The sequence below is a fragment of the Schistosoma haematobium genome, chromosome 4 (assembly GCF_000699445.3).
Source record: "Schistosoma haematobium chromosome 4, whole genome shotgun sequence".
Classification (NCBI taxonomy): Eukaryota; Metazoa; Platyhelminthes; class Trematoda; order Strigeidida; family Schistosomatidae; genus Schistosoma; species Schistosoma haematobium.
Genome location: NC_067199.1, coordinates 25,597,363 through 25,610,621, shown reverse-complemented (window position 1 = coordinate 25,610,621; position 13,259 = coordinate 25,597,363). Strand labels below are relative to the sequence as shown.

The window sequence follows — 13,259 nt, the reverse complement described above, 5'->3', positions numbered from 1 at the left end:
TTACTTTTCAGTGGACAACGAAGTGAATGCCATCAAAAGATTGATGTCAGCAAATTGGTAGCAACTTCTGTTGCTAGTAAGTATCGAAACGATCTAGTTTCTAGGCTAGCTACCATTCCACCGAAAAGTATAGATGAGCATTAGTTGCAACTGCATAACGCCATGAAAAGGGCGAGTAAAGCCGCTTGCGACTTCGCGAAACGTTCAGCTTATAAGCACTGGGTTTCTTCTGGTTCCTTACAACTCATTGAAGCATGTCGGTCTACTCCGGGTGACCGTGAGTTTGACCACAAACGAAGGGTGTTACGTAAGGAAATTGGGCAAAGCTTGCGTAAGGACCGAGAAGCCTGGTGGTCGGAGCGTGCTAATGAGCTGGAAGCAGCAGCTGCATCTGGTAACTGCCGGAAGCTCTTCCAACTCATCCGAGCCACTGGCAGCAAGAAGTCTGGTGTGAGCGAAACAATCTACGAGGATGATGGGATGCCAATCACTAACATCCATCGACGTCTTGGACGATGGGCAGAATTTTTCGAAGGGCAGTTCAACTGGCCTGCTGCTCCGGCAACATCGGTCAGACTGTCCTGCCCTCCATGGCCGGTGACGACTGACTAACCAAATGAGGCGGAAGTTCCCAAGGAACTCCAACTATTGAAGCGTTACAAATCACCTGGCCCAGATGACTTACCTCCGGCTCTTTTTAAAGATGGTGGTGACTTTCTGACTAAGGAACTGACGATGTTGTTTACAAAGGTCTGTGAACTACAGAGTGTACCAACGTCATGGAATGAGTCGATAGTTGTCCCTATCTTTAAAAAGGGTTCACGTCGTTCCTGTAACGACTATCGGGGGATAAGTCTACTTCCGATTGCGTCCAAGCTATTGGCTTCCGTCATACTTCGTAGGTTGTTCAAAACCCGAGAAAGATTGACTCGCGAGGAGCAGGCTGGTTTTCGTTCTGGTCAAGAATGTATTGATCATATCTTCACCCTCCGCCAAATGTTAGAACACCGCCATACTTTTCAAAGGCCAACAATCGTAGTGTTTCTTGACATCAGGGCTGCCTTCGATTCGTTGGACAGGACTACTCTCTAGGATTGTCTATTGAAGAAGGGTGTGCCTGAGAAGTTTATTACCATCTTAAAGGTCCCATATACAGACAACTTAGGCAGAGTGAGAGCATACAACCATCTTTCTTCATTGTTCCATTCACACAGGGGGGTTAGACAGGGTTGCCCAATCTCACCATTCCTCTTCAACTTGGCTATCGACGACATTCTGGAAACAGCTCTGATGGATGTAAGTAATGGCGGTGTGGATCTGTTGCCCGGAGAAAGACTTCTCGACTTTGAGTATGCGGGTGATATTGTCTTACTGTGCGATAATGCCCAAGGCCTGCAATCCGCACTTAATCAGTTGGCAATCAGTGTCCGTAGGTATGGTATGAGCTTTGCACCTTCGAAGTGCAAAGTACTTCCACAAGACTGACAGGATTCTAATCCTGTACTCACCCTGGATGGTGAGCAGATAGAGGTAGTCGAGAAGTTCGTGTATCTAGGTAGCTGCATATGTGCTGATGGGGGTGTGAGTGATGAAACCAATGCACAAATAGTGAAAGCCAGGGTGGCTTATGCCTTTGGCGCCTTCGTGATGTCAGTTTGGCTGTAAAACGTCGGATCTACAACGCGTCGGTGAGAGCAGTTTTGCTCTATGCTTGTGAAACCTGGCCTCTCAGAGTTGAGGACGTAAGACTGCTCTCTGTGTTCGATCATCGTTGTCTCCGAAGGATTGCTGACATCCAGTAGCAACGTCATGTCAGCAATGCAGAGGTTCGGCATCGTGTGTTTGGGCACCGAGACGATAATGCAATTTGTATCACCATCTTGAAACACCGACTTCGGTAGCTTATATATGTTCTACGAATGTCGTCCCAGAGAATTCTACGTCGCGCCTTATTTGCCGACTCTGGGACTGGTTGAAAAAAGCGGAGAGGTGGTCAGTATATGACATGGTGTCGTGACATGAAGGAAAGCTGCAAAGGATTGGCTTCTGTTGGTGCAACACAGTGGCTAGAGACGTTATCAGATATGGCTCAGGATAGAAGCCAGTGTCGATCCTGCTGTAACCTTTTACTTTCTTCATAAAAAGTGGTTGCTTCTTCCCTAACTGAAAGTTTTCTTCTGATTGTACCTTTCCGTTTCCCCCATTATTGCTATTATTATTATTATTATTAAACTACTTTACACTAATCTGTTCGTTATTGTTCTTTTTTTCTCTACGAATTCTCATTGTTTCGTGTGGCGCATATATATTTGGTGCCCTCTTGTACCAAAATTTATGTGTTCAAATAAAATAAATAAAATAAAATAGCTGGTCTTCTTGGTAAATCTAAAGATTTCATTAGTTGTATAGCTAGTGCCAAATTCAAATAAAACAAATACATAATTGAGTGATCACTGGGTGGTGATCAATGTCATGTGTGTCAAGTCCTTATTTAGCGCAGATCGAATGCTACCGACCATGTTGCAATGTGGCCACCAGTCTAGGTGACTCAACACTGCGTGCACTATATATTGAGATTAGATGGAGGTTGAAGGTAGTCGACAGGAAACCCTGGACTCGAGTTTCGTGCTACTTGGCACTCGTCAGTAAAGTGTACCTGTAATCTTGAGGGACCTGGTGCTCCCTGGCGGATTCGATCCCGTATCAACCAGCTTCACAGTCAGAGACGTTACCAATGGGCTACGCGGGCCGCGACCGACCTCCTGTAGAAATGAGATGTAATCACAATTGATTGATCACTGGGTGGTGATCAATGTCATGTGTGTCAAGCCCAAACAGATACATTCTTATTTATAAAGTCTAATTTTTTCCATAGAATCTTTTGTAAGATTCAAATGAGGCCCGTTGAGTTCGCTTAACATTTATTTTTTGAATGTATTCAGCTTTAAACGACTACTTGTATGATAATCCATAATAAGTGCTTAACTAGGTAAACGAAATAAGATACAAGGTAGTGTTTATAATTTAAATAATTTAGTCTTAGTTTAATCCACCACTCATTTTCATTCATTTATATAGAAGATATAAACTTACTACTTACATTTCAAGAATATACATATAAATATGATACGAGCATTTAATTATTTAGATATTTCGAATATAATCCTATTTCTATCCATTAGAGAAAATCTATCATTGAATACAATTAGAGAAAGTGAATTCATTCAGGTTTATTTTTTCTCCGACCAAAAACTTGATGTATTTTTAGGTTTTTTCTCTTCTAGTTTATAATTATTAACTATAAATTATTCTTCTCTAAACAAAATAAGTTTTTCATTATTATTTTGTTTGTTTCCCAACTATATCCATTTTGTATATATGAAGGCAAAATTTATTTAATCAAGTTAATGTATACTACTTAATAACAATATATATAATTACTATTGTACTTCTTTACTGTCATCCCTAAATATTTTGACAATTTAACAATATTTAATAAATCCATATAGACTCTACCGATTATATTTTGAATATATAAATATGTATGAGATCAGTAAATTATGTTTTTAACAACAACAACAACAACAAACGGACACTATCGTCTACTTAAATTTAAAAAGTAGTTATCTTTAAAAGAAAATTAGTTCAAATGGAAATATAACAAAACAAAAAATCTTCAGTCTTGTATAATGTTACTTTATTCTAATTACATAAAATGATTATAGTATAAAGCATTTATACTGAAATAAAAAAATTAATCTTTCATATTTGTAATGAAAACCATTTATCTGTGGTTATTATCATTTATGTAGGATGAAATTATAATTATTTTACAAGTTAGAAAAGGTGATCTGACTATACTGAACCAATGAATGAATACTATTATTATTTGTTATCAGACTCAGATATTTTGAATGCCAACCTAAAGATGATAGAAAATGGATCCATTTTTTTTAGAAGTACTTAACTAGTATTGAACTAAGATAATCAGTAGTTTTTTTCAGCTGGTCAAACTTTGTGAATAAGGCTATTTACAAATTGAACATTTTAGAAACAGCATTTTTGAATAGAACTTTAAACAGGAATTTATGATAGCGTGGGAACTTTAAATAAGAATAAAAAATAAGCATTTGACAAGTTACTAAATACTTATGAGACCAACCTATATATATATAGGGGGAAATGTGAACTATTAATAAACATATAAGTAGTAGTTACCTTAGCAGCTAAAGATGATGATGGATGATCCATAAATAACCACATTCTATATCGCCATTTTTTCCATCCTCTAGAAAATTTGACAAGATTTTGCATCGAATCAATATCTTCAAAACAATCTCGAAACAATGTATTTTTTGTTCGTTTCTCTTCATCATATCTCATATAGGCAGGCATACAACAAGGACCAATTAATGCTTCATCAATACCCCAAAATATTAATTCTTTACGTACAAATGGACCACATATACTTGATGGTAAATGTAATTCTCCAGTTCTATAATAATCTAATACAAAACGAAATATTTCTGGATCACGATCATAAAAATAAACAATGGGAGGTGTTTTCATTATAGGTGCATTAGACAATTGGGTAAATTGATTAGTTGATTTTGGTGATAACAATGAAACAGGATTATTTGATGATGATTGATATAAATCAATTCCATGAGATGGATTCACTATTGGATTAGTAAAACCAGAGCCACGATTTCGGCATATTGACGAAGCTGACTGTAAATTCATATTTCCTGCAACCATTGATGCTATATTATCAGGAAGAATTGATGCTCCACCAATTAAAGCACCATCATTTGGTCCGTTTCCAATTAATCTACCAGATGTTTGTGATTGTGATAAATATTTCGAAGCCATTTCAGAATTATTATCATTCATTGATTTGACAAAATCATCGCTTATATTTAATTGATTTGTGTAATTTATATTCGACTCTTGATTACTTGATCCTTGTGTAGCAATTAAATAAAGTCGACTGTCCGGTAATCGATAAAGTGTAGCTCTTCTAGTTACAAATAATCGGCCGCCAATACACAGGCAGATTAAATCACCGGGTTTACCAGAGCTTTGTGATGTTCCAACCATTTTTTCGAATTTTGTTTTCAATAATAAATAGTTTGGATCTGAATGTTTTTTAACAATAGATTACCTAGAGAATGATATATTAAAATAGAGAAAAGTGTATTTTTTATTTTCATACATAAATCAATACCGTTGAGCTGTATACTTATCGTTTAAATATGATGGGATCAAAATAGCTTCGCAACAAATAGTATTAAAAGGAAACGATTACCCAATGACTAATATATTTCTGACTACCTAAATACTTGTTCATACGAACTCGTTTATCGATTAGTTGAAAAATTCAGATTATTGAGCTTATATTACACACTTATCAACTAGCACACACAAGGAAATTGAAGGGTATGCTTATGAAAAGAGCTTTAGCACAAATATAGGGAGTGAATTTAAAAACAATGATACTAAACTAATAATATGGCTGAAATGTTTTTGATCGTTATATCCTTTGTGTTATTCAACTGTCATATATCGAGATTTCCCTATTTCTACGTGACTTTTGTTGATCGAATAATTATTGTGAATGAGTTAAAGTAAACACTGAAATAGATAAAATTTGAAATTGTTTATTTTGTGGAATAATTTTTACTATGGTACATCTACTAAACGATTTCCATGAATCACGTCCCAGCAAAATGAATTAACCATTTTACAACAAAAAAATTCAAATATGTCATTTCATATAGATTTGAGTTGATACATTTTGATGATACATTGATTATCAAGACTGGGGTAATATATTAGATAAGAATCTAGCATAGTTTGATTGGCAATTGAATTTTAATGTCATATCATTGTATTATATCTCAAGTGAGTTTTGATTATATCGATTTTTATTATGAATGGGTTTGCATATATTTTGTTCTGTTTTATTGAAAATGGACACATTTGGTTATCCAGATTCTTTTCCCTTCAACAGAAATTCATCCAGGTTCATTTTGTGTCAGTATTTTGATTATAGAAATTTATTGTTAATTTGTCACAACTCAAATAAGATAGAACAATCATCACACACAACAAATAAAATATATCGTGTTATAATCAAAAAGATATTCTGCCTTATAATCATAAACCTTTGCAAATACTCCTATACCTCCCAAAACAATTACTGATTAGACTAAATGGTTCAGGGGATGACCAAGTGGGCATCGAAAATAAAAGATCCTGGCTAAATCATACTAACTAGTCGCGAAAAGAATGAATCACGCTTTCTGAATTTCATTGAGAGCCATATACCAATTATACTATTTCTTTCTATACCGAAACTTTCCATCTGTGACCATAATTCACAAAGTTAAATCTACCCAAACCAGGGAAGTTTGATAAAATATACTTTGATTCATGCAAAGTGGTAACAGTTTAAAAAATTAATGAATAATTCTAATATTTTTATCTTATGAATCACTTCACGAGATATTTCATCTATGAAAACGTTTTGCTCAGTTGTTATAAACTGTTATACTGTTTATAGATTGGTATTTCTCCTGTGATCTATGAAATAAACAATTTGTGTACTCAGGAGGACAGTTGATAATCTGGAATAACACTAAACCTTGTCTTGATAATTTATCTTTACTTTCTCATATATTTTGTTCCAATCAATAAGTTGCCATCGAACATTTTGGGAGATTAAAGATAATTTCACTAGTCGATTGCTTGTGAAATAAACATCGAAATATTAATGATAATGACACTGATCACACATCCTATTTGTGTATTTAATAACTTTTATATGGAATATGTTTTTAAGATTATCAAGTCAGATATTTCATGAAGTTATTTTGATTGCTAGTTTATCGACTCGGTTTTCTCGTCAGCAAACATGACAGTAGTAAACGGCCGAGATTTAATGTACGGTTATTGTGATTCCAGACCCTTAGTCATGAAAACTTTATGGGTATGATTAAAGAAATTAAAATATAAATGATCGGTTAACTTGTTTTAAAAATGTGTGCTCATGTGTTAAGGAACATTTTGGCGACTGAAGCGCTACCAGATACAACGTACTTAATAACAATTTATCAGTGTTCGTAACAATGTTCGAAACAATAAAGCTAGTACTTTGTAAGTTATTTACGTTCATAGTTTGGAGAAAAGATGATCAGTCGAGGTATATTTACATTTTATATCACTTTTCAGAAATCGGTAACCAATAATAACCATTTTAAAACTAATTATTTTATTGGACAAAATGGGATAAGAACTTTTTATTTAGAAAAATATAAAAATAACCGTGCGATTAATAATATTCGTAATGAACTGCACAATACGTATAAAGTTAATAAAAGTGCTTTTATACCTGTTATTGTTAAGTAGTTAAAGAAAATCAGCGAGAACCCATTGGATCTGTATTTCAAGCTAGTTCACAATTACTACTTGACCTCCTATAAAACTACTGATCATAATGTAAATTGATCGACAAGATTTGATCACTATGAATGACTGAACAATATCACATTATTAATTAATGATCAGCTATTTTAAATAATCAACTCATTTATTTGAATATTATTAACAAATAACATTCAACTAGTAGAAAGCATTTCATCTAAATTAGTAACCAATCAAACAAAAGATTTTTATTTGGAAATGATAAAGTAGTGTTTTAGTGTCATTGGAAAAGAGCAATACACATGAATGTCGGCAAGTTCATAAAACAAATCTCAAATGATTCGAGTTTTATAAATTCCTTAACTAACTAGGACAAATAAAATAATGGTTTTAAAGAATTATGCATTTAATTAATTTCTCAAACATTTTCCTTTTGTGTTTAATTAATTCTCATTATTATTTAACAATCATTCTAATTTAACAGTTGAATTCACTAGTCGATTAAAGCTAGACCACCATAGAAAACCTAGAAGCACTGGACGGCCGTTTCGTCCTTGTATAAAACTCCTCAGCAGTGCACATCTACATTCCCGGCTCGCGAGATTGGAACCCAGGACCTATCAGACTCGAACGCGAACGCTTAACATCTAGACCACTGAACTGTCATCCTACGGTATTAATGTTTAACTTCAACCAATTTACGAACTCATGAAATTGCACAACCGTTTATTATTGTCATCAATGAGTCACTATCACACAACAACTTGTTGTTTTTATTTAGTTTAATGTCAGTAAACTAGAAATTTGTTTTCCTGACAAATAACAGAATTCTTTTTTTTTTTTTAATTTTTCATCTACCCAAAAAAGGACTTATTTTCATGTATCAATATATTGTGTCGGTAATCATGGTGACAGATGATTCGTTATTGTTTATTGATAGAAAATGTAGACAATTTTTGTTACTTTTATTCATAAAAAAACATATTTATTAGTATAGTTTATTGTAACGAAAATTTGAATTTCATGAATAAATTAATAATATTCACATACTATCACCAGTCATCATAAACAGAATCTATAATAAAGAAATAGAAAGGTATTTCATGGATGTACTAAAATGTATTTTGTTTTGCTATTCTTTTTAATAAGAAAACATTTCAAGGGCATCAGAAAATAATGAATCTGTAATGAGTATGCATTGAGTCGCTTAGAATAATTACAAAATCTATAAGTTAAAAGGAACTTTAATAAAAATAATTATTGATAATGAATGAGTTAGTTAGTGTTATTTACAGTTATGCTTTAACAAAAGGTGACATCGAAGTTAGCTGTGTTTCAGTTTTATTCCTAAAACATCAATGGGAAGATTCCAGTAAAACAATACCAAGTGAATTAACCCTCACCCCACTGCACAAGCTGGTTGCCATCAGGACTCAGTAGCTAAGTGGATAACGTGATAGCGTTTGAAGCGAACAGTACTGAGTTCGAGTCTCAGAGTGGACATCAGCACTGAGATGCAGGTACATCCAGCTGACGAGTCCCAAACAGGACGAAACGCGCGTCCTGGATTCCACTACTAGCCACTATTCATCCTTGCTTGTTAGCTGTATTTGTTTGAAACTATAATGAATATACTATCAAGACTTAATCATAATATCTAATTGTTTGAAATACAAATGATATTTAAATACTAACAAGAGTTTAAGCAATACTTTCTCTAATCATCTAATCTTTCTAAAGAAACTTGGTTATAATGGATAAAGGAAGGTTATGAAATTTAATAAACTACAGATTAATTTGGTAATAATTTTTAGCTTCATTTTATTCGTAGAAATAGTGTATACATTAAAAAAATCCATTCTTTCAAAATTGAGGACCAAATGAATCTGTCATCATTGGTGGATTGTTCATAGACACTTATATAATAAATTATACGTAATTTTTTAATCAACCAGATTATGGATGAACTTAATAATCTGTTATTTCAATGTATTAAGAATTTCGAGAAGCACGATATTTGTAGTGGATGATACTCATAAGTATGTTTGTAATTGGTGTGTAGTGGAACGTGGTGTCGAAGTTGCAACAGTTGTCAGATAGAGCGAAGAATTTTATTGCCTCGAAAGCACGGAGTTAGTAAAAACACATGGCGGTCAATTGAGAAGATAATTCAGATTGCAGAATACAGTGGAAGATGTAAATGGATGATTAAAGGTTATGTATATATATTATAATTTGTAATGGACTTTCGTTCAACCTATTGTCATGTTTTAAACATTTCCTATTCAATGATCTCACTAATAATTTAGTATATGTAACATTGCGAATTGTGAGGCTGTTTGATATTGTTACATAACGACACTCAAAATAGTTAATTGACCATTTTGTTCGTGATCAGATTACGTTATTTAAATGCTTAATTGCATATATTCGTTTTTTATAGCTAAATTACTAATTACAATGATGAAACTTATGGTGAATATCTACTAGACATTGACATTGTAAATCATGAACAAACTATAAGGTAACGAGAAAGACCCGATATTGCCACTTGTTTTAATTAGAAACCAGTATATATTTAAGATATATAATGTTTATATTATGCTCTAGGCTTCATTCCTCTATATCGCATTTAAAATTAATCATTATAATATAATTCCTGAAATTTTACGTAGATTAACCGCTTAGGTTACTAACATTGTTCACTAACTTTATCGTGTCCAGTAGTTTCAGTCATTTTTTCGTTCATTTAGTAAGTGCTGCATCTTAAAGTAAGATTCACAAGAATGATTTCATTTTCAGCCTTAACTGTGTTGGGCTGTGGTACGGCGGATATTTCTATGGCAAACAGTTACGGATAACTCAACTAACATAAAATAGGATATTTTGATATAGACTAGATGGAGTGTGGGCTACCTGTTCCTCCGATCTAAATATTTCATCAAGTTATCTGTTTTGTTGTTTGTTTTAGCACATCATTATGTCTATTGTGCACACAATTTATTCAGGCGCGTTTATGAAAAGATTACAACCTTTCGCTATACGGGATACAAAAAGGTACAATCAACGACATCATGGTGGCTGGCAATCTGCATTGAAACGAATGAGCATTAATCAAATGTGGATTACCGAACTCCTAACATCTAACTGGTCATCATTCAAAATTTATCCTCACAATCGATCAAGATATAAGAAAACGAAATTTGTTGAAATACTTTATGCTGAGAATTCTATGTTGTACCAAAAATATAATGTTGAATAAAGCTAATAATAATAATAATAATAATAATAATAATAATAATAATAATGGAATCTAGGACGCGCGTTCTGTCATATCTGGGACTCGCTAGCTGGATGCACTTGTTCACTACAGAACTCGAACTTAGTTCTGTCTGCTTAAAACTGCATCGTGTCATACATTTAGTTGACGAATCCCAAATGGGTCAAAAACACGTGTTTTAAATTCCACTACTAGCCATGTTCCATTTATTCAATATTAACTTGTGTCTTAGTGATATGTCGGGGCAATCTGAACAGGGTGCATATATTCCTACAAAACTTTTATCTTAACTATACTAAGTACATTACGTAAAAAAGTGATTTTAACAGGCTTAAAAGTGCACTACTCTACAGCTTAGATGAAGGAATTTTTCTAATGTTGACTTTGTGCTATCAGGATAACCCCCATCGATAGTTGGTGACGTTAAATCATATTGGTTGAGAATCGGTCAAAGTGGCACGATTATGTTCATTCTTTATCTTGAGCTTGAATATTCCTTCAAACATTTATTTACTTCCTGTCTACATAAACCATATTTTTAATATTTATTCCTTCATAATATGATTACTTTCAGAGTTATCTATGCTTGCTGTTAATATTGTAAGTTTCATCTCCTCAAGCCAATGTAGTTTAGTAACTTGAGCCAATAGGAATTTGTGCCAAATTAAACGTTGACTATAACCGACTGACAACTTTTTCTAAATCGCAAATTTATAGTTATGGTCTAACAAATAATTAAACTGACAATAATAAATGATAAATATTTCTATTTTGTTTTTAGTATCCCATTTATGCCAAACCTGAACTCAAAATTTATTATCATTATCACTGTATTTGTATAATGGAAAAAAACAAAACGCAAGTAAACTTTAAAAACCCATAGAATAAAATGTATCAACCCAGTATAACAACTTAGATATTTAATTTTCTGATCATTTATTGGCCTCTGAATGCCCTGGTACTGCCGAGAGTGGACAGAGTCAGCTCACTCTCTCGAAATGCTCTCACATAACCACGTGCATACAACCACTGGCAGGGAAGTCATACTCACTGCCTTCTGGCGGCGGGGCTTTCGTTTATGAAATTGAGAGGATAAAACGCGAATGTTAGGAGCTTTAACCGGGCTGGTGGGTACAGAGGATCCAACTTGGGGAGTTGAGAAACCCTAGTTTCAGATCACTGGCCTGCATGGGCTCTATGATCATGAGGGAACAAAAGACGTGTGAACCTATTGTTGGTCACCGGCTACCATGGGGCTGCATCTTCTTACGTTGCTCTACTGCCTTGTGGATTAGACCTCTAGGTCAAAGGCTCTGGGTGTGGCTCCCTAACAAAACCGCCTGCTTCGGTTTGGGCACCAGGGCAGTATCCCAGCCCTCACACAAATCGAATGACTTATGTGGCGCATATCTATTTGGTTTCTCCTTGTACTAATGTTTATGTGTTTATATAATAATACTAATAATAATAAATGACCAAATATTAATACAATTACAGATACTACTTTTTATTTTGCTGTCTACTTATCGTTATCAACATGGTTATCATCGTCAACATCATGATTATTACGTAAGTATTCTAGGTAATTATTTCTCTTCAAATATTTCTAATATAAACTTATAAATTGTTTAAATGAAATAAATTATATCAGCATTTTGTATATGATATTTCATAGAAATACGCAGTTAAAAATTACAAATCTTATGTCATATGATTTACTTCAGAAAATGAATTCGAATGTTAATTTTTGTCAGTAGAAATGTTAACCTTTATATAAATGTATACACTCTATTTGCAAGCTTTCTGTGTATTAACAATATCAAATAATTTATTAAACCAAACTCTAAGATACTATTTGTTTATTGTGTACAAGTTTTAAATACTTGGTTTTAAGTTTTAATGCTTTAAAAAGGGGAGATACATTCAATCAATTTAAAGAATATTGTCACATATAGTCACATAGATTATAAGTGCACATACAACAGATAATGTATTCCTCAGTTATACAAGCATAGTTCAAGTACTTTCAGCAGAAATGGACAATCGCTGGCACTGTAATTCAGGACGGGTGTTTTGTCTTATCTGGGACTAGTCACCTAAATGTACCTGCATCCCAGAGTTGATGTTCACTCCGAAACTAAAACCCAGTGCTTAGATCGCTTATAACTTTGTGGTATTATTGAGACAATCCAATAAAGGATAAGCATACCCTAATAAACTGATCAATTGAAGTCATAGATATCAATGAGAGGATCCAAATAACTAATATATAAATATTTCATATTTTATTGTTTTTCTCACTTTACGATGATTTCAAAATTAATTTGAAGGAATTACTCCAAATATGCTATACAATTTACCAATCTCTTACTTTAACTTTATTGGCGGATTTCATTTGTAGTTGATCTTATCTTTTTATTTATTTGACTAGGCTTATTTTTTTCCATATTTCACCACTGTTTCCATTTTTACTTAATTTTCTTTAAGAAAAGAGTTTTAAAATGAAAATATAAAGTTGTTTATCCAACGGTGACTATAATAATAATAGTGGTTA

At 33.4% G+C, this 13,259-nt stretch overlaps 1 protein-coding gene across 1 annotated transcript in view; it reads right to left on the bottom strand.

The window, feature by feature from the left end:
• MS3_00007738 (uncharacterized protein) overlaps positions 1-13,259 on the bottom strand; it is a 63,855-nt gene that overhangs the window by 19,343 nt on the left and 31,253 nt on the right. Inside the window, exon 2 of the mRNA XM_051216063.1 lies at positions 4,219-5,164. Within this exon, the coding sequence (XP_051066621.1) occupies positions 4,219-5,100 (882 nt within the window). The 5' untranslated portion in view covers positions 5,101-5,164. The remainder of the gene's footprint in view (positions 1-4,218; positions 5,165-13,259) is intronic.